General features: G+C 31.2%; 1 protein-coding gene across 1 annotated transcript; it reads right to left on the reverse strand.

The window, feature by feature from the left end:
* Nucleotides 1-596: 596 nt before the first annotated feature.
* Nucleotides 597-3401, reverse strand: LOC146950082 (putative glucuronoxylan glucuronosyltransferase IRX7). The gene is made up of 3 exons (XM_085746040.1): nucleotides 2534-3401; nucleotides 2072-2322; nucleotides 597-1400 (listed from the first exon to the last, which is right to left on the reverse strand). Exons 1-3 carry the CDS (start codon nucleotides 3143-3145, stop codon nucleotides 932-934), a joined length of 1332 nt encoding a protein of 443 aa, XP_085602166.1. The 5' UTR covers nucleotides 3146-3401; the 3' UTR covers nucleotides 597-931.
* Between the last annotated feature and the right edge of the window lie 18595 nt (nucleotides 3402-21996).

Consider the following 21996-nt stretch of genomic DNA (forward strand, 5'->3'; position numbering starts at 1 on the left):
ACATCAACTTAAGTTGATGGATTATTGTTTACGTTTTGAAACGGAAGAAGTATGTCTTTTCGAGTATAATTCAAAACAAAGGACAACCAGAGGCGGTATGACTCAAAACAATTTGCTCTCCCACCTCCCTATGCATAGCTGGATTTTGGACACAATGCTTATAATAATAAATCCGTGACCACTGACACAAACACTACTTCCCATATGTTTTCACATTAAAAATATAAACGACAATATTCTGACAAACCCACATCTCTCTCCTATATTCATCAATCATTTCAATGCCCAAATTCCCATACCCAACTTCAAGTACTCCCTCCGTTTCAAAATAAGTGTCGCTTTAGTCAATTGCACACAGATTAAGGAATGGAATAAAGTAGTCAAATGTCATAGCAATTTTACCAAATTATCCTAATCAACTATTGGTTTGTTTTTCATTAAAGAAAAAATAATACTTTGGAAGTAGTGTAACATAGTATTAATTAAAGGGTACAATTGAAAAGAAAAAGTTATTATTGCATTGAAAACCGAAAGCGACATTCATTTTAAAACAAATTTTTTTGGCTAAAGCGACACTCATTTTGAAACGGAGGGAGTACCAAATTAAAATTTCTTTATTGAAAGTAAATTATTTACACAAAAAATGACTTTATAAAGAAAAAAAGAATCTTTCTCTATGCACTTTCACCAAATCAAAACCTGCCACCTCATCAATGGACCCACCCACCCTAAAAATACAAAAATATATCTACTCTATGTCTCATAGGGCCCCATCATCAGAATTCCTTCTTCTGAGCAATAAATGCCAAAGAAATTCCTAGCTGTAATCCACTTTATAGTTGTCATTGCCAATGCCAACGCATCCACGTAGGAAACTAAGCTTCATTCGCTGTCAAACTTCTAACCCAATAACATTCCACCACGTGTAATTTCACAATTGGCTAGAAACCATGGACCTACGGTAGGACCTACCAAGCTTCTGACTTAGACTAAATAATACTTGCCACGTGGCATCCCCTTCTTGGACCTCACTGTTGAAAAGTAGGGCCTGTCTTGTTTTTGGGTCCCACAGATTCTTCTGAATTTGAGTTAGGTTCGTCGCTGCCACGCGCTTGAGAATTTTGTCGAGTTTTCCTACGTCTTTCTCTGCCACCGTGAGTGATATTTCCGGCCATTTCACAGTAGAGGAAAATGGCAAACGTATTCCATCGGCAATTATAACGGGCACACAGCCGAGTGCAACTGATTCTACAAGCCTCGGACTCCATGGTGCCCACCCTAGTGGACATAGACAGAATACCGATCGTGCAATTTCCATTTGGTAACCTGAAAATCTATGTCGTTGTAGATAAAATCTTCGATCGCTGTTGAATTTCCTCCATATCTCGGTTCGCACTCGCCTTCACAAATAAAAAACACAGTCAATTACATTAATTCATCAACGGTTTCCAAAATGCAATGCAGAATGAATAAAATTAACCCATATCAATTCATAAAGGTAGCTAATGTTGTCACAATCACAGTACTTATTTCATAATCCAAATAATTACATTCAAAAGATTTTCATGCTATCTCAATCGAAGTGAGGTCGCATAATCATAGCAAAAAAAAACTTCGATATTGCCATTCAATGAGTTTAATAGATTTTTACATTACATCCAAATGTATATTTGTACGAAAAATGCTAATATGACCATGCACGTGTTAATAACACAATATAAAATATTGTGTTAAAATATGTTCATTTAAATGCTTAAAATATATTTTTCAATATTAATTTTTTATTTTTGAATTTCTTAAGATGTGTTTATAGGACAATCTTTTTACAGTATGTATTAAAAAATATATATTAAATTCATGGTGTATTTGACATGAGCATATTTAAGTAAAAGCTACATTTTGGACAGAATCTATACTTCAAAAATTTAAATCATATATAGCATTTTTAACAGAAATTTAAATCATGGCATGATCACCATAATTTGATTAAAATCACCTTAATTTAAAACGTGTAAAAAATTCATTAATTATTAGTTAATGATTTTATTGCAGGGCAGATAAAGATTCTTACTTGCTGTAATACCGTCCACTAACATTTTTAGGATGAACTTCCATTTTCCCTCTAAAGAAAGCCCAAATATCTCGCCGTCCGTTCACCGGAGCTTTCTCAAGCGTCCTCGAAACTTTCTCCGGCGAGACGTAAGGCGGTATAACCACATTCTCAACATCTTGACAAGGATGTTCATATTCTACCCCAAATGTCTGCAACACAATTGAATTCTTCAATATTTGTGGTATTCCATCGTCCATTGCCTTATCCTCCTTCACAAACAAAAAATTCAAAATTAATATGCATGTTTAAACATAGCTTTATAAATTGAATGTTTGATATCACGGTAAATATGTCAGAATCAAGATGAACCATGTTGACATTCAAAAACTACGTTAGTTTAAACAAAATTACTAGAATTTATTGTGATTCTGACAAATTCACTGTAATATCAAACATGCACGATGATGTTAAATTACTCACCAGGGTATGGAAACATGCGCCAAAATCATGAGAAGCGACGAAAACATGGTCGGATCCTCTGCTTCGATTCCAAAATGGATATTCGGTGGAGACGAGATTAACGGCGGAGGAAATGAGAGCACGGGCATGTCCAATAGCCGGAAAACCGTTAACCGTGCTGAAGTTGCAAGAAACATAAACAGGAACAAAGAAGAAATCAGCTTCATAAGGGTCAAAAGTTCTCACATCACTTTTCAACGATGCGGTGTGAATAGCAACTTCTGAAGCAAACAAATGTGTTTTACACCTCCCATTTACAAGCCAACCATTGTTGTATTTTGAAGGTAGCTCATAAACAAACACCTTCAAATTTTTCAACATATCTAATGAGTTATGAGAAACAACGTTGGAGTTAGAATTTGAGACAATGTTTGTTGTGTCTTGTGGGTCATTGGTGATGAGATAAGAGGTGAAGAAATAAAGAGAAAGAGAAAACCAAAGAAGCCATTTGTAATATGTAAAAAAGAAACATGTTTTATGATGGTCTTGTTGAGGTTTTGTGTTATGTTTGTTCATGAGTTTCATTCTAACATAGAATCCTTTGTTCTTGAGGGGAGTCTTTAGTTCCAACATTTGAAGAGAAGGGTTTGAATTTGAATGAGTAGTTGAGATTGAGGTTTCGGTTATTGGTGTAGGAAGAAGTGGAAATGAAGGAAAAAACAAGAGAAGAAGAGGAAGGTATGAGTTTGTTGGGAAATCGTTTTAGTAACAAAAATAAACAAATTGTAGGAGTAAGTTATAATTTTGTTAGAGGGTTTTGTGTTGTGTTGGGATTTTGTTTTTCTCCCAACCCAATTATTGAAGGGAATGGGAAAGACAGAGTAGAAATGGGGAAAAAAGTGAGAGGTTATTGTTTTGTTTTTTTGAGTTTCAGAAGTCACGTGGTTGCCTTATGGTTATCTATAATGGATCAGAATGTAACCCGGCGGGTGTATCGGTTACCATATGCTGGTTTTGCTCCTCTCACTAATTAACATCATGTGCTTCAACTTGCATGCATTTTATGTGTTTTTACCAAGAGCTTCTTAATTTCGTTGCATGTGCTCCATCAGTTAAAAAATATAAGTAAAAATTTATCAATAAGAATTAATGTATTTAGTTTAAAATTTGTAGTACTAAATATATTAATTTATGTTGAACCTGTTTTACTTACATTTTAGGACGGAGGGAAGTTTTTTTTTTTTGATGAAATGTAAAAAAACTTTATAACGTCAATGAATTATACCAATTCTTTGCATAGGTGACTAGAAATATAGTTATGAATAAATATAATTATGATTAGCAAGATAATTGGTTCAGCTGATAAGAAGTTGATTTATTCACAAAATTGTGTGTTCAACTCTCTTTATCAACGTGAAGATCTCTTTAAGAAATATTTGTAAGTATATTTATCTTTGCAAATGTTCTTTGAGTTTTAAGGTTCATTTTGACTTTGGTGAGTCTCGAAGCCTAACTCATCTAAACTTTTTTGAAACAAAAAATATATAATTATGATTAAAATCATGCAATTTTTATGATCGGACAATTAGGATTGACTTAGTGTAAGTAATTAAATTATATGATGAACTAAATTATTGAGTAAACTATCAAAATGGCCTTTGAGTTTTGTAGTGTGCTTTATATTTAGGGTTAAATATGTTTTTCGTCCCTATAAAATGGCGACCTTCTAAGTTTAGTCCTTACTTAATTTTAATAGCTTTTTAATCCCTATAAAAAAAAATTACTTATAATTTTAGTCCCTGCTAAAATAAATTTTGTTCAATTATCCTTAAACTCTTAAATTTTTTAACGATTCTTTTTATACAAGTTTATAACACTATGAAAGGTTCATTTACTAAAATCTATAATTTTTTAACATGAAATAAATTAAATATAAATTTTTTAAAACGACAAAAGTTTAAGATATAAGTAACAAAAATATGGACGTAGAAATCAAATTTTTGCGAGATTTTTTTCGGAGGACCTTTTAATAACGTTCTTAACATGTCTGTAAAAAATTGTTGAAAAACTTAAGAGTTTAAGCATAAATTAAACAAATTTGGATTGAGTAAGGACTAATATTGAATACAGAATTTTTTTGTAGGGATTAAAAATGCTATTAAAATTAAGTAAGGACTAAACTTACAAGGTCGCAATTTTATAGGGACCAAAAACATAATTAACCCTTATATTTAATCTCTAAGAATACGAATATTTTAATTTGATCATTGATCATATAAAATATTTCTCAATTTCGTCCTTCTGTCAATGTTGGCAACTAAAATTCAGAACACCATAGAAAGTTAAGAACCGTTTTGATGGTTTATCTTTATCCTAAGTTACTTGTAAACTGTGTCGCACAATGTTGGTGTATAATATGTTTTTAGTTCTTATTATTGTTGTTGATATTATTATTCTATTCATTATTATACTCTAATATGAGATTCGTCATTATGGTTTATAATCAGCATAACATGATATCACGCTACAGCTAATGAGACCCATTTCATGTGGTTGAATGAATGAAGACCATATACTATACCGCAATTTGAAGCAATGCAATTATACATAGCAGAATAAAACATGACATGAAGGTCTTTTAGCTTTTAAAAAACCACAAACTTTCCTGTTTCTTATAATTTATAAGTGAAAGTTGGATAAGATGCTTACTAAAAAAAAGCTCGTATCACATCTTAGATTTATAGCAATTAATGAACATGAACCTGCACATGCATTAAACGAACAGTTGGAAAGTTCGAAATGTGATTGGAATTTGGAATAAATGGAATAATATTAGTAGAAGGGTATGGAGGTTTGACAGTGAAAGCTATTAAAAAACTTAAAAAGTAACGATAAAAGTTCATAACCAAAGATGTTGTGGACCAAGCACTTACAAAGGTCGATGTGAAACAACACTTCTTTATACTTTATCGTAAATTAATATGATATAAGGTAATTAGGAATAATAATTAGTATCAACATCAATATCAATCTAAGAATTTCAAATTTCTCAATTTAAATCTATGAAATATGTTACAATCTATGTTTGAAATCACGATGTGTTCGATGAAATTAGTATAGCGGCTGAAATTTGCTTTTTAAGATAAATAAGTGGAGTATTCAGATTCAAACCACGATCCCTGTATATAACAATACATTATAACGATTATGCTCACGGGAACGTGAGGCTTATTTATATGACCCTATAAGTAAACTAGACGTGGAAATGGGACCACATGCAAGATTAAATGGGGGGTAAGTTGTACAACACTGATGGGCACGTTATATGTTTTCACAAGTTTGGTAGAGATATAAATATAGAGCATAAATGTGATATACATATCATGGTTTAGTGGCAACGTTATTGTCTACATTTTATCAAAGATAATTCCCATGTTAGGATGTTCCCCGTTAAAATCGGTACCTACAAATTTCAAACACTCACATACATGATTAAAATTATATCCATTTGACTGTTTAATTAGTGGCACTTGGAGTTAAGTAATGTTCATTTTACATAAACTTTGATTTGTTCATAGCCAATATTCCTCATAATGAACAAAGATCTTTTGATAAAGTTGAAAGTAATCTGTAATATATATGGCAATGAACTGAGAATTTGAAAGATAATTCCAAGAGGAGCTGGAAAATTAAAGGTCCTAACATTTTTGTATATACATTGACTTGGTCCTACAACAATGTGGTCTTAGCTGTAAGAGCACATGCATAAACGAAGCAAAAGATAGGACATGAGTCCCAGCTAGACATACATCTATAGGGAATAGTTCTGCATTATATAGATAGAATATTCCAAATTATTACTGCTCTGTGTTAGGTGGTTGACAAACACGACGGTCCTCCCCGTGACTAACCTGTAAAAGTAGGGCACACGGCGGCGTGAATGGTCGAGTTGAAACTTTCATCCTTTCTCATGGCAAGTTGGCGGGTTGGTCCATAAGGAAAATAATGTTTTGTACATTTGCATTTCATGAAAATGATAATACTAACAACCAATTACCATGAATTTTAACAGCAGCAAAAAGACACGGCAACATAAACATGCATCCACACTGGCTACCAAGCAACCAAATCAAATTAAAAGTCATCCAAAAAAAAAAAACAATTACAAACGATATCATTAAAATAAGTTACTAAGTTAGTAATAATCTCAAAATAGTCTAGTTAAATTAAATCCAACATAATTTCAATATAGTCTGTCTAAGTTTCTCCCACAAACAAAGCAAATTCATGTCCACAGTAAACTCAAAGATAGCAAAAAAATTTTTTTTGAACTGAGCTAGCAAGCCAGCCCACCTCGTTTTTCACACGTTTCAAATAATAAACATATTTAACAAGGACCAAGACTTCATGCTAATTTTTTTTAGAAATGTTAACAAGTGTTCTTGGAGCATTTGTTACTAAACTAAGACCATTTGCAATGGTGTGTTGAATGTCATTTTCAACACTTAAAAAACATGCAATAATGATGTGTTGAAAGTTGAGGAAAAATGAGGTGGAAGAGAGAGATGTTGAAAGCTGCAAAGGTGGGACAACAGCAGGCCACGTGGCGCTTGGTAGTTGGCCGGTTGGATTTATCTCATCTTAATTATTTGAAGTCAAGTATTTCATTGCAAATGATTTTTTTAAATTTTTTTTTTTACCAAAATTCATAATTTTTTCTATAAATAGAATCTACAGAAGAAAAAAAACGAAGCTTTTCACTATCTTGATATTATTATCTTTCAATTGGCTTTTCTTTTGAACTTTTAATCTTCTTTTTAGTGAAATGGATCTCAATAAAAAAAACGAAGCTTTTCACTATCTTAGTATTATTTCTTTTGAAAGATGAACCTTTTTATTAATAATATAAGATAAGAAAATAAAAATAAATTTTTTAAATAAATTTTGTTTTTACAAAAATCTAAAAGATAAATTGTTAAGTGTTTATTATTTTAATTTAATTATACTCCCTCCGGTCCTATTTATAAGAAACAAATGACTTTTTAGATACATTGAATAAATTATGTATTTGGTTTAGATTCTTGACTAGATACATAAGTTATTCAATGTATCTAAAAAGTCAACTTTTTCTTATATATAGGACCGGAGGGAGTAATTGATAATTGTAATTTTATGTAATCATAAAAACAAAAAGGGAAATGTTAGTGCCCGCGGCGCACTAGTTAAGGACTTTAAATAGTATTTTCTTATAAAAATTTGTGTAATCAGTGCATTGAAAATTGAAAACTTTTAAACTTTGAAAGAATAATTACTTTATTTAGCATGCTTAAATAGTGTCTCGAGGGCACTCGTTAATCAAACCCAAACAAAAATATAAAATTAAATAAGAATATGAAATAAAAAGTGGTATGGTAGAGTGTTGAATGTTTTTTAAAAAAACCATTGGAGAATGTAAAAGTTGAATGAGTGTTGAATTATTAGGTGGAAGAGAGAAAATGATGTGGAGTGTTGGGAAAAGAAAAAGTGTGTGTTGAGTGTTGAAACCATTGTAAATGGTAAGTGTGGAAATTTTATCTTGTAAATTGTGTATTTAACTTATTGAAATACCAAAAAGTAATTTTTTCTACATAAAATTTAACCATTGTTTTCTTTTTTTATCTTTAACTAATGTCCTAAGGACATTTGTTAGCATAACCCTTTTTCATATAAGGACATAAATATGCCACTTTTTTTTAACGAGGATTAAAAGCAAAATTGGATATATCTATACGGACCAAAAACTTACATAATTATCAAATTAGTAAAGTGACAAAGAATCGCCCTATCCAAGGCCACATCTGTGCTAATAGGTCCTTCCACCTTCTCATTGATTTTTAAAAAATATCTACAGTTTCAACACTCATCATAATCCAATTAAACCCCAGCATCAAAACCGAGCTACAACATCACTACCCTAAGATATCTCCAATCAATTTAATTTTGTCATGGACTTTACTCATATCAATCTTTATGGTCACCTCCCCTCAACCACCATTACTCTATATTCTTCAGGTAATGAATAATTTCTATATCTATGATGGCATTATCAAGAGTCAAACAACCTGAAACAAATTCAGATTGAATATAAGTTATACACTTATCAAGATAATCTTTTAGCCTATTCACAAAAACTTTTGAAACCAATTTATAAACATATGGGGTGCCAATCATTCATGAATAATGGATTATCTTATTTAGGAATCAGTGTGATATTAGTATCATCCAAAGAGGGTGGAAAATAACATTTCTCCAACCATTGGTATGTTGCTAGGAACAGATCACCACAATATTTGCCCCAATAATGTATATAAAAACCAGGATTGAAGCCATATGGTCCTTGTATCTTGTGCACACTCATATCTCTAAGATTGCAACAATTCTCTATTATTCTCCTATGATATGCATGGAAACATAGCATCAATAACGGGAGCATACATGCCAATCCTTCCTTGAGAAAAATCCTGAAAATATTTCCTTGCTACACCATGGATTTGCAATTGATGGTACCTTCATTATTCTGAATTTCCAAATCATTTCCACCTTGTTCCTACTAGTCGTCGAGGCATGAAAAAAGTTTGAATTGATGTGTCACCATTTCACAACCAAAAAACTTATGCTCGTTGTCTCCAAAACACTTCCTCTTGGACGATCAAAGAAGTGAGTCTTCTCGTCTTCGCTTCAAACTGTTGAACACCAACTCCTTCCCTTCTCAATCTTATTCTCTCCAAATTCACCTTGCATATGTCAATGTCTTATGTGAAGTGCAAATAAATCTTTCTACTTGAGATACGCATATGTAACACCTCGATATTTTGTATACATTGTATATGTTTTCTTAGTAATTTTATTGGGTATACTTTTAATTAAGGGGAATGTTAACTTGTGCCCTTAAGACATAAGTTAATGAGTTAAATGTGAAAATATTTTATTAAAATATGTGCTTTGAATTTAATTTTTTAACTTTTGGTCAATTGATGCACAAAATTTATCGTTTCTACATTTGGGTTGCTTATCATGTGCCCTTAGGGCACAAGATAACATGACCCTTTAATTAATATTAATCCCTTAGTTGATTTTACTTAATTATTTATTTGGTTGTGATATCCATTGCTTTTAATTTACAATATTTAATTAAACAATAAGTGATACTATATACTTTTTTAGGGGTGCAAATAACAATGAAATTAGTTGGGTTGGTAGATATTTGGATTTTCTTTGCTACTAGAAAATTTGAAGATATACCTCCCTTGTAGCTAGCAAATTTAGAACCTTATCAAAAGTTCTTTCATAAACAAATATTATTTTTTAATATGAAATGAATTATAAATGAATTTTTAAACTTCCAAAAGTTCAAGATAAAAGTAATAAAAATCTAGACCTAGAAATCATATTTTTCGCTCATTTTTTTTGCAAAGGATCTTTTTTTTTCCGAGGGAAGAGAGGATCTTTTTATAATGTGCTAAACATGTTTGAAAAAAAAATCATTTAAAAATTTAAAAGTTAAGAATAATCAAACAAATTTAAATTTAGGTTGGACTAAAATCTATGCTAAATTTTTTTATAGACTCAAACATGCCACTTTTTTTATAGGGACTAAAATCTTATTTAACCTTTAATAAAAAGGCAGAAAGAAGAGGAGATTTACATGGTGTTAAAATTTGTAGAGAAGAACCGTGTATTATACATCTTTTATTTACAGATGACTTTTTTTTTACTAGAGCGAAATAGAGAAGCGGGTGAGATTAAGAGAATCCTAACAATTTATGAAGCAACTTCGGGGTAGCAAGATAATTTCTAAAAGTTTGAAATCTTTTATAGAAAAACAAATATGATACATTGAAGAACCATATAACCTCAATTTTGGAGGTCTCTATATTCTTGGGGACATGTCGATATATGGGACATGGATAATATATCAAGTGGATACGCCCTCCGCAAGGTTTTTTAAAGTGTAAAGTGGATGCATCCTTTTCCTCGCATTCGAATAAAGTTGGAATAGGTGTATGCATAAGAGACGATACGAGATTATTTGTTGGAGCAAGAACAGTTTGGTTGGAGCCTATTCTTTTCGTTCCTCACTGCAATGTGTTGGATCAAAGAGTTTGGATTTGGTACCGTTATTTGCTCCATTGATTCTAATATTGTAACTGATGCCTTCAATGATAATAGGCAAGATTATTCTGATGCTACTTTATTTAATGAAATGAGCTAGTTTTCCCTTATCAAAATAATATTGTAGTACAAGCATTGCACTTGTCTGTGCGAGAGAGAATCAATAGTAGTATAAAACTATATCATAGTATTCATCTGTATGCACCAGTCATTACAACACGTAAGAAATTAAATTGGCACGACCAAAAAATTTCTCTAGGAGGTGAATCGAAGGATAAAAAAAATAAGTTTCTTTTTCAATACTCCGCATTTCTAAAAACAGCACATAATCTAGTATATGCAGAATTGAAAATTTTGGGAGCCTTCCGTGTCTCACAAAAGGGCCTATACTAGCCGAAAGGTCCAACACAATTAAGCCCAATATTTTGTAGAGATTGTAAGGTCCAGTTTCATTGTAGATGACAGTGAAATTGGCCCAAATGGTAAAATAGAGTCAATACAATTTTTCAAGAGAATTCATTAACATTAAAAGACCGAGGATGGTGTACATGCAAATATTTTGACAATCAAGTAGGAATAAGTTGAATATGCGAGGTATTTTAGTAGAAAAGTGTGTACTTGTGGAGAGGTTACGAGTTAGCCTTTGTAGTGGAGAACTAGAGTTTCTAGCCCTTGACCTCTTACTCAGACAATTGTCCTTAGTAAACACTTGTGAGCAAATTATAACAAGGTAGCCTTAGATTTAGGACAGGTTCATGACATTGTTCGTTTATGCATTAGGCAAAGAGGGTTGACCTGGCACGCAAAGGAAATGTCTTTTCTCTAAGTCTGGAACAAAACAGAAGTAATCATTCAAACCAAACAAATACTCAAGAACGTTTGGATGAGATCAATTGAGTCTCTTTCAACTTAACTGGAGATTATGAGTTCAAACTCAACCTAAAAAATGTAGCAACCATAAAACTCTTGACGAAGAATTTTGTCGTCCATTGCAGTTTCCACTATCCTTTATTGTTATGTGCATAAGATAGCCAATTTACAACAACAAAAAAGGGAACAAACAATTACAAATATACAACTCTAAAAATAAACTTTAGAAAGATCAAATTGTCGTAGGAAAAATATGAGTGCAGAAAATCACTTCCTTAGTGCATCTGTGGAGTAGGATCAAATTACATATGATCATTGCAATAAAACTTATCTCAAAAAGTGGTGATATTTGGGAATGTTCATAATTTCTAGTCTAGTAAAGTAAAGCAAGAAAGAGAGAATAAAAGTAGTACGCTGAATATCCAAGGGAAACTCTTTTCCCACCCCACTAATTTCTCATGCATCCTCTAAATTTCTCATTTTGCTCCAGTTCGGATTGTATAATCTAAAATATTTTTGTACTATTTCATATTATTAATCCAAAGTCTGTAAAAACTCATAAAACACCTACTAGATAATACAAAGGTCTATGTTGATCATTATACTATTCCCACAAAAATCGACATCATTTTTAGGGATAATATGAATAGTCAGCAGTGAAACAATAATCATTTAGCAGAGGAAAATAAGACTAAGAAAAAGAAAATATGAGTAAGAATGAAAAATTGTGAATAATGAGTGGCTATTTATAGGAAAATGACAAACATCGACTATAACAACAATCAATGTAAACATGGTCAACTGGTCAGACAGGGTAAAAAAAAATGCATGAAACATGCATGAAATCACCTAACCTTGCTAACCAAGCAACCGTCCAAATTCAGGGTTATTTTGGAGGAGTTGTCCTTCGTCATCTTGTATTCGATATTAGTTTGGATCTGCGATTGTTCAGATCAGTTTTCACCTTCTCCCACTCCATCATCTTGCGTTCCCATCTTCTTCAGAGGGCGCACAAGAGAGATGACAAACCTTCTTGTACTAAATATTCAACTTTGGTTGCTAAACATTTTGTGCTACATAGCGTGATGCTAATGTAAATTTATTATGAAATTGTGTTCAATTACTAAATTATGTTGAATTAGTAAATTTTATTGTCAATTTTAAATTATGTTATTTTAAGAAATTATGTCAAATTAATAAATCAGATTGAATTATAAAATCCAAATGATGTAAAATTGACACAACAAAGGTCGTGCAAGAAAGGTAGAAGAAGGAAAAAGAAAAGCGCTCACAAAGATTTTTGGAAGATTTTGGAATTTGTAAGTTGTAGACCAATTGTTTTTTTCAAAGAAAAAGACAACAACGTTAAGTTAAAGAAAATGACACAAGAGATTAATTTCAGCTTTTATAAACGGCCTTACCAACATGTGAACTTTTTTCTTGACAAGTGATTTGTGACCAAATATACAAATTGTGCACCCATGTGACATGAAACTTATAGTCAAATATCACAAGTCTCTGGTTTAGTGAGTAGCATAGTGCTACAACCCATGTTCTTCCGCTAACTAAAAATGCCTTAGAGAAAACGTGTGGGACCTTCTCTTAGGACACTTTTTATTCTAAATTTGATGCCTAAATACAGTGATAATCCTTTTCTATTGGGTGTTAGTTTAGACAATGATGGAAATTCTATTACTCCAATCTCACATAAATTCTTTTACTTAGACTTTTATCCATGTCGTTATGATGGCCAACTATATCCTTAATAATTAGATTTCACCATGATGAGAACTTTATCCTTAATAGTCATATTTCATCAAGATTTTCTGTCGTGCATCTTTGTTTTATTTTTAAGGAAACGTTAACATATTTTCTTACATAAATTGAAATTTATGAAACTCGCTATAATCGTGTGAGACTCACATGAATTAGTAAGATTCATTTGAATTTTTTTTTTTTTTTAAGGAAAGATTCATTTGAATGTTAACCAATGAGCAGTGGCGGAGCCAAGATTTTTATAAAGCCCGGGCGAAAAAAAATTTGCAATACATTTATAGGGATTTACATAAGAAATTGCAAGCAAATAATAAAAAATTTAAAGAAATTGCCCAATTTATAGGGGTTTATATAAGAAATTCAAGGGGATTTACATAAGAAATTGCAAAAAATTTGGGCCGGAGCCCGGGCGAGTGCCCGGGCTCGCCGGGCCTTAGAACCGCCCCTGCCAATGAGAGATAATATGTTAAAAATAAATATATGTTAGATAGTGTGTTGTCAATACTCATCATAAATCGGATGTAGTCTCGCACCTACTACATATCACAATCGTCCAACTTTGATAGAAAGGTTCACATTCTTACTCTTTTATAGATCTTAATGATTTCGTGTTTAGTTACTATGTTTTTTTAATCGACAAAATGAAATATCAATATAACAAGTCACTAAAAAAGGTATTTCTCTATGATCACAGTTATAAACGAATATCGTTTAGGCACACACACACAAAGAGATTTATCTTTAAAGTATTAATAATTTTTCTATCATGTTTTTTATTATTAAAAAAATCTCTTTATAAGTGTGTGCTCAAACACTATTCATTCATACTTCTGACCTTTGAAGAATACTTCCATTAAAAGAGAAATGGCCTAAAAAATTCCGCATTATTTTTAGTCTATGAAGTCCGGATACTCCAAATACGGAGACGTACCTGTATCGGATACCGATACTCCACATATACTTGCAAATACGTACTCACGAAGTATTAAAATTAATTATTTTAATTTTTTTTTAAATTATTGGATACTTAAAGAATACTCCACATATACACAAGGATATTTAGAAGATACTTCACACATACGTATCCTATAGAAGATGAAGGGTAAAAAAGTGAGACAATGCTGTGAAAATTCAGTGGAGATGTATATGATTAAATATTAGATATGCATATGTAGATAATTTTTGGATATACTTATATGATTCAACGAAGAGTAATCACTGTTTATTTTCTTCAAGTATTTTACATGCATTTAGTACACAAATTTTGTTAAGGTGTCTTAGTCATATTGCATTCTAAATTTTGAAATTTTGCATATCCGCATACTCGTATCATACCCTCACCCGTACCACATATCCGGGCTTCGTAGTTTTTGGTTATCTTTTAATAACCTATAGTTTTCATTATAATTAAGCTTTATTGAAGAAGAAAAAAGGTCTTGACATCATCATTTCACGTAGCCCTTTTCGCATTTAAAAGGTATAATTTTTCACGAACTAGTCTTACTTAGACACAAATACAAATGAAAAATATTTAGGTATACTCACATAAATGTAGAAAAATAAATGAAAAAGAATTTAGTCCCATTATTCAATTACTTTCTCTTTTAATTTTTTTCAATTTATGTATGTGTCAAACCATATTTTATTTGTGTTCGTGTCTAAGTAAGTATTTCTCATTTTCCACACATATATATAGCCTAAACAATATCACTTCACATAGCCTTAATTTAAATATTAATACCTAATAATAATAATAAGAATATATATATATATATATATATATATATATATATTCATAAAAAAAAGAGAATAGATATATAAAATGCAAAAAAATAAAGTTAATTAAAAAAGTTATATATTAAAATATAAATACAACGAAGTACAATAAAAAAGTAGATAAACGAACACATTAGTATGGTCAACAACAACAATGGATAAGAAATAGTAGGAAAAACAATAAAATGATAGAAAATCACTCCACATTCACACATTTTAGAAATCATAAACACCTTTATCCATCATTTTAATTAAAATTTCATCAAAATAAAATGTCAATAATTTATACATTTTTTTTAGTAAGTCAATAATTTATCCATGTTACTCAATGAAAAAAAAAAAAAAAAACAGACTTAGTGTAGGTGATGCGACGGTAACCAAGCAAGCAACTATAGCTGCTACCAATAAAAAATGCTCACATGGGAAGCGGAGGAACCGGGGAAACAAAACGACAAATATGTCGTCGTTTAACCGACTTCGAGACCCAAAACCGCGTCTGGTCTGTCTATCCACGGATTTTGTTTCACTTTCAAAATGAAAAATGTGTATCTATACATAGATTTTGCATTTGGATTTCCATACACACATCACATTTACGTGACTTTCTTTTTGTCTTCTCCTAGCAACAAAAAATCACCTCAAAAGTTTTTGCTTCATACAAATTAAATGTCATATTCCACGAACTAAAATATGTTTTATGACTTTTGTCTATCATCTACAAGTAAAATAATGAATTAATGGTCATGTATACTTCATACACAAATGTCTTTTGCATAATTGATAAAATATTATAGTAAAATTTGTGTGATTTATGCATCATAAAATTGGTCGACAAAAAACAGGGCCAAGCAACCCAAGCAAGAGTTTTAGGCCTCAAAATTATGGGTGAAGAAAAAAGCCTCTAAAAAATTAATTTGGTTATAAGTATATTATATGATAGATAAATTACATACATTTGCATAACATAACTGATTACTAAAAATGTCTCAATTACTTTTGGTCATGAATTCAAATTTTGATCTCCACAAAATTGATTTTATATAAATATTCTGTTAGGAAAAAAATATTTTTAAAGGCCACATTAAAATTTTTGCTTTAGGCCTCTTAATCTCTAGGGTCAGCCCCGACAAAAAAAGGTAATGTGACTAACAAAATAATCATGCGGATCTTACAATATGCTATACATACCGAAGAGATAAATACTTGAAATCGTGGGAGAATTTCATGACATTACGTGGAAGAGTTTCATGATCTAAGTATCACATCATACACTTTTATCATTTGATGTGAGACTCCTAATATTGTCACACCCTTTAAGAGTCGGCGTTCACGACAACTTTTACTCTATCGACACTGAAAGCACAAATTGTTAGGACTTAAGTCAATGATGAGAGTTCAGCCCAAAAGACTAGTCTATTAGGTGGGAGAGCCACATAACTTAAGTATCACGTCGAACACTTTTATCAACGCAATATGAGAATCCTAACATTATACAATATTAAATATTACTCAAATTTGAAATTTTAACAATTTGATAAATGATTTCATTGCTATTTCTAAAAATAAAATCGGCTGTATAGGCCTAGAATATAATATATAGTTAAAAAATGGGTTCCCAACTTTTGCATCAACAAAATAACAATCACTTGGGATTCTAAGGATCTATAAAACATGATATGATTGGACGTGGAATTGACGACCCACCTAAAGACTTTAATAAAAAGGCTAGCTCTAATAGCCCTATTTTTCTCTAATTATGATTAGTAGTATATAATTTTATGCTTAATTATAAGGGTCTTGTTAACGAGTGCACCCTGGGCACTTTTTAAGGATTCTAAAAGAAGAAACTATTTTATATTTCGATTTCCAATGCATTGATTACACATATTTTTATGATAAGTTGTCATTTAAATGTCTTAACGAGTGCCCCAAGGACATTGGTTAACATTTCCCTAATTATAAATATTTATTTTGTACTAATGGACCCACGCGGTTATAAAAAAGTTGGCACCCATGATTCTCCATGGTTCCTTCTAAACAATTGCTACCCATTAAGACCCCACTAATGGTGGACTTAAGCATATTTCTCTCTATTTTTTAATAATATTTTCTTCATACTAAACTAGTGAGAGGTATATTCCGTTTTGAGGAAACTTCAAGCTTATTTAAGCAATCACTTGTTTGTTTGCAACACCAAGCTAAACCGTTTGATTTATTCAAAATGTTGAAATGCAATTGGTTCATCTCATCACATGTCTACAATTTATACTATTTAAAGTGTAATGTACATTTATTCAAATTCAATTATGATATTAGTTAAATATGATCAATACGTACGTGAATGTTGTTTGTAATTCATCTATAATTAAAATGATTTTAAAAGTGGAGACCTACTTATTTGAATATGACTTTAGACGGCTGTTAGTTTAAAAACTTATAATAAGCTTATTGTTCAATGTCAAAAATAAAAAAGCTTATTGTTCAAAACATTTATGTTCATTATACTAAGTTGTACACATGCACACACGTATATGATTTATTTTATTAAGGGAACGTATATGATTATTTTAACACGTAGGGTTTATCTAAAGATATTAATTAGCACGTAGTTTAGTTTGCAGGCTTATAGTAAAGGTGATTTGCACGATAAATTAAGTTAATTAAAGAGGATCCATTTGAAATATTATCCTTGAGATTTGAGACACAACCAATGGTCTAAATATCGTTTGGTCTATGCTTTAGTGTATGTATAAAGTCTTAAAAGTGGACGAGTCAAAAAATGGGTGGAATAATATGACTTTAGCCTTTTATACTACTAGACCAACTACCCAAAAAGAAATTCGTTAATTTCTTTATGTAGTCATATTTTTCATATTAAATATAAATATAATTAAGTTGGGATCAGTTTGATGTTTAGCACGCGAAATGATTCTTAGGTTACTAAGCAACTTTGTTTAAGTATTATTTTTCCTTTCTTTTTGTCATGGAAATGAACATAAATTATTAAGGCGATTCCCTTAATATGTTCTGTTGAAAAAATAAATCAAATCATACCCGTAAACTTAACCCAGTTGATAAAGATATCACAATATAATATGTAGTGGTTGTGTTCAAACTCTAAATTTTTCACTTGTTGATCTTAACTTGCATTGCACTAAAAAAATTACATCACAATCACCACCAAACTACTTTGTTCAATGATTTTTCACAAGTTAAGTTACAATGATCTTAACTTGATCTTAACTTGCATTGCAGAGGGATAACTTTCACTTATCCACTCACCACTAATTTAACTTTTCACTATCTCAATTTTCTTTTCTATTTTTTTCTCTACCATAGATTTTGAGAAGAATAGAGTGTGCAATCGTATGTGAGATAATTGATTGAATGCTTGTTTTGTTATGTAGAACCGGCATATTTGATTGGCAATGAAAAAATCATTGAACATTTTTATATTATAAAAACACATAAAGGACCATTGTAATTTAGAATCTTTTATGTATTTTCATTAGCTTCTTTTTATTGTAATTATTTTGTTGTAATCATAAATGTATTTTAGTTAGCTTCTTTTTGTTGTAATTATAATTATGTATTTTATGAAAAAACATAAACCCTATTTTCTATCCCTAGTGATGGAAATTTCTTGATCTGTCACTAGTCTTTGGCATACCTTTATAAAGATTAATTTTTTTTGTCAATCATATATCATTTGCATTCAACTATAGAGATTAATTTTCGAATTAAGTAGGACCGCAATGAAAGGTAAAACTCTCTCTCAAAAAATTTAACATTTACTACATTTCTAAGTTAGATTCGAATTCATAACCCTAGTTTAAACTGAATGAGAGTTTTTACAATCTCTTCCAAAGGCTCTTTAGTTTCTAGAATTTTTAACATTTGTTGTGTTTGTTTAACCATGTCATTATACAAAAATATTACAAATAATACTCATATTTCTACAAATAATTCCGTACCGAAGAAAAATGACGAATCTTAATTCTGAAAATGAACATACTAAGTTTTTTAATTTTACATATTGACATTTGACTGGAATGTACAGACTGGAACGTACATACTAAGTACTAATTGGTGAATTACGTACTCTATATTTTTTTTTTTTTTTTAATTTACAAGGTAAATTACGTACTGTGTTATCTACAAGCAATCAAGAAGTCATCACAAAAGATACATGTAGCAAAAAAGTAAATTATAAAAGATCCGATATCTAAACTTTCAATTAACTTATACGGCTTCTTCTATTTTTTTCCTTAACTAAAACAAAATAAGTGACATATAGATTGAGTAAATGTCACTCCTAAGACATTATGCCAAAAAAAACTGAATTAACCACTCACCTCTCACGTGTTTATGTCGTTTTAATGAATCAAATTTCTTATTCTTATACTATTATACTACATGCCTGAAAAAAATCGTTACCATATTTGGCCGACAAAGTACTGCTAAGAATATCTCAAATTGCAACCTTAATGGGAGAACTCTGATTCGTATTTTCTTTTTTGATTCCCATATTTGAAAGCACAAATATTGGAGTACTTTGTAGGCTTATGAAGGGTTCAAACTTATTAAATTTTATTACTTCTATTAGAATTTTGCACTCCAAATTGCCAACCAGATCATATGAAAAGGGCACCAATATGTACAAACTAACAATATGTGGGGTTAAGTTGAATTGGTCCCACTTCCACAAAGTCAATAAAAAGAAAATATTCTCACAGTTGTTTTAGGAGAAAATATTCACTATGATGTGGAGTGGGGAATTATTTTAATGATAATGAGTGTATGAAACATTACTCTTATTTTAGTATTAAGGTAAGAAATGTTATCCCCTTTTTTTATCCTCTCAACCAAATATTCCACCCTTTTATTTATAGACCTGATACATCATGAGGTTTTTTAAGTTTGACGTTTGTATTAAATTAGATCTTTTATTAAGATGGAAGGTCCAAAAAAGTGTTGATGACACAAAGAGTACGCACGTATCAAGATCGGTCAGTGACTCATGGTCCAACAGAAAACGTTGGATGTGCAGATCACAGTAGACAAAACACGTCGTCCGATGGCACTGTCATCCCTTTAACCGAGATATAGAAGTTGGATGTCTTTGAGTGCCGCCCCCTCTAAAAATCATCAGTAGGTCATGCTCAATCATAGCATATCCCTTACTAGCAATATTCTCCACTCCACTTGCACATATGACACTTGTGAAACACCTCTCATATGGAGTATTCATGTTGTTGATACACTTTTGTGTGTCACAGAACTGAAAAAATAAAATAAATTAGAAGCAATGTAAAATACGATGATGGGTTGGATAAAGAGAGTTGACCATATCATATATTACCTTCCCATGTGTGTTTGGCCACATAGTTCACATACAATGACATAAATGACATGACAGATGGGCCACCAGGATAAGAGTCTTGAGGTTGCGGTGGTGCCTCCTCATGTTCTACCTCATGTTGTGGCTCATTGTTTACGTTGGATTTTCGTAAACAACCGCTGGTTTACAAATGGTAACTTGCAAGATCAACCAGTAAATCTTAGGACATATTGTGTTTGTTCTTGTTGTTAGAAATTCTGCGTTTTTGATGTCAAAAATATAAGAAATATGATAAAAACAATCGAATTCAATCCACTTGAACTCAATCGAACTTAATAAAGTAAAGTGCAAGAACACTTAAAGAACAAAGAGTAAATTGCATTGATTAAACAAAGGTTGGTACACAGATTCATACATTGCAACTTGTGACTCGTTTCTCGCTTCCATACGGATACTTTGAGTGTAAGTTTGTATGACGGAAGTGTGACCTGTTTTTCCTATGAAAAACTACTATTTATACTAAGTCTAGAAATAACTACACTTCTTTGAAATTCAAACTACAACTGCCACAAGTCGACAGTTTTACTTATTTGAAAACAAACTTAAAATAAAAACTGACTTAAAGAATAACTGCTGATAACCACCTTCGAAAACTGCCTTATCGAAGTCTTCTACCATCTTCGAACCCATATTTGCTTTCAACACAACACTCTGTTCGAATCTTCTTTAAATCTAGGTCAACTATACTTTGACCACATTTATTACAGCTAATAAAATATATTGGCTAACAAATTGCCCCCCAGAAACGCCATTTTCGATTTCATCGAAGAAGAAAAAGACGTTTTTGAAAAAAAAACTAACATTCTCCATCGAAATGAATGATGTCAGTATTTAATTCAAAACTAATTCAAATTTCCTTTAAATACTGACCCCACAATCTTAGTTAGTGGGCCACGTTCTCTAACATTGGAAAAGACAACACTTTAATGGTAAAACTGTCAAAATAAGATCTTGACATGTGTCATGATCAAAAGTCCATATAAAAGCAAACTCACCTTTACTCTTTTCACTTTTCACCATTTCATTTTCACTTTCACTGTTCCTCTTCTCCGCCAAAAGTTCTCTCGAAGAAAAAACTTTAAATTTTCTGCAACTCCTATCTTTACACACGAACTATTCATCAAATTCTCACAAAAATACTTAAACAATGACGAACGCAGCAGGAACTTCTCATGTGAATCGCGAAGAACCCATTGATTTTACTAAAGAAATCGCCAGTGCTGCTCCTGCTTTTATGAACGAACCAGAGATCAATGAAGCTGAAAAAGCTATCTGGAAAACCCAGGTAATCATCCCTTGTACTGATACTCCACATGCATTTTTAGGCCCCATTTCTCTAGAACCTGAAACTCCAGAGATTAATTCTCTTTTCCCATGCATTGAAACTCAACCTCCTTTAATTTTCACAAAAGGTCCTTTTGACCTAAGTTTTGTAAAATCCAAAATTAGGACTGAACCAAAAACTTATCCAGAATATATTGCTTGGTTAGACAAAGTTCAAAAACAAAAG

The sequence above is a fragment of the Medicago sativa genome, chromosome 2 (genome assembly GCF_051527215.1).
Source record: "Medicago sativa cultivar Bolivia chromosome 2, Bolivia_mono, whole genome shotgun sequence".
Taxonomy (NCBI): domain Eukaryota; kingdom Viridiplantae; phylum Streptophyta; class Magnoliopsida; order Fabales; family Fabaceae; genus Medicago; species Medicago sativa.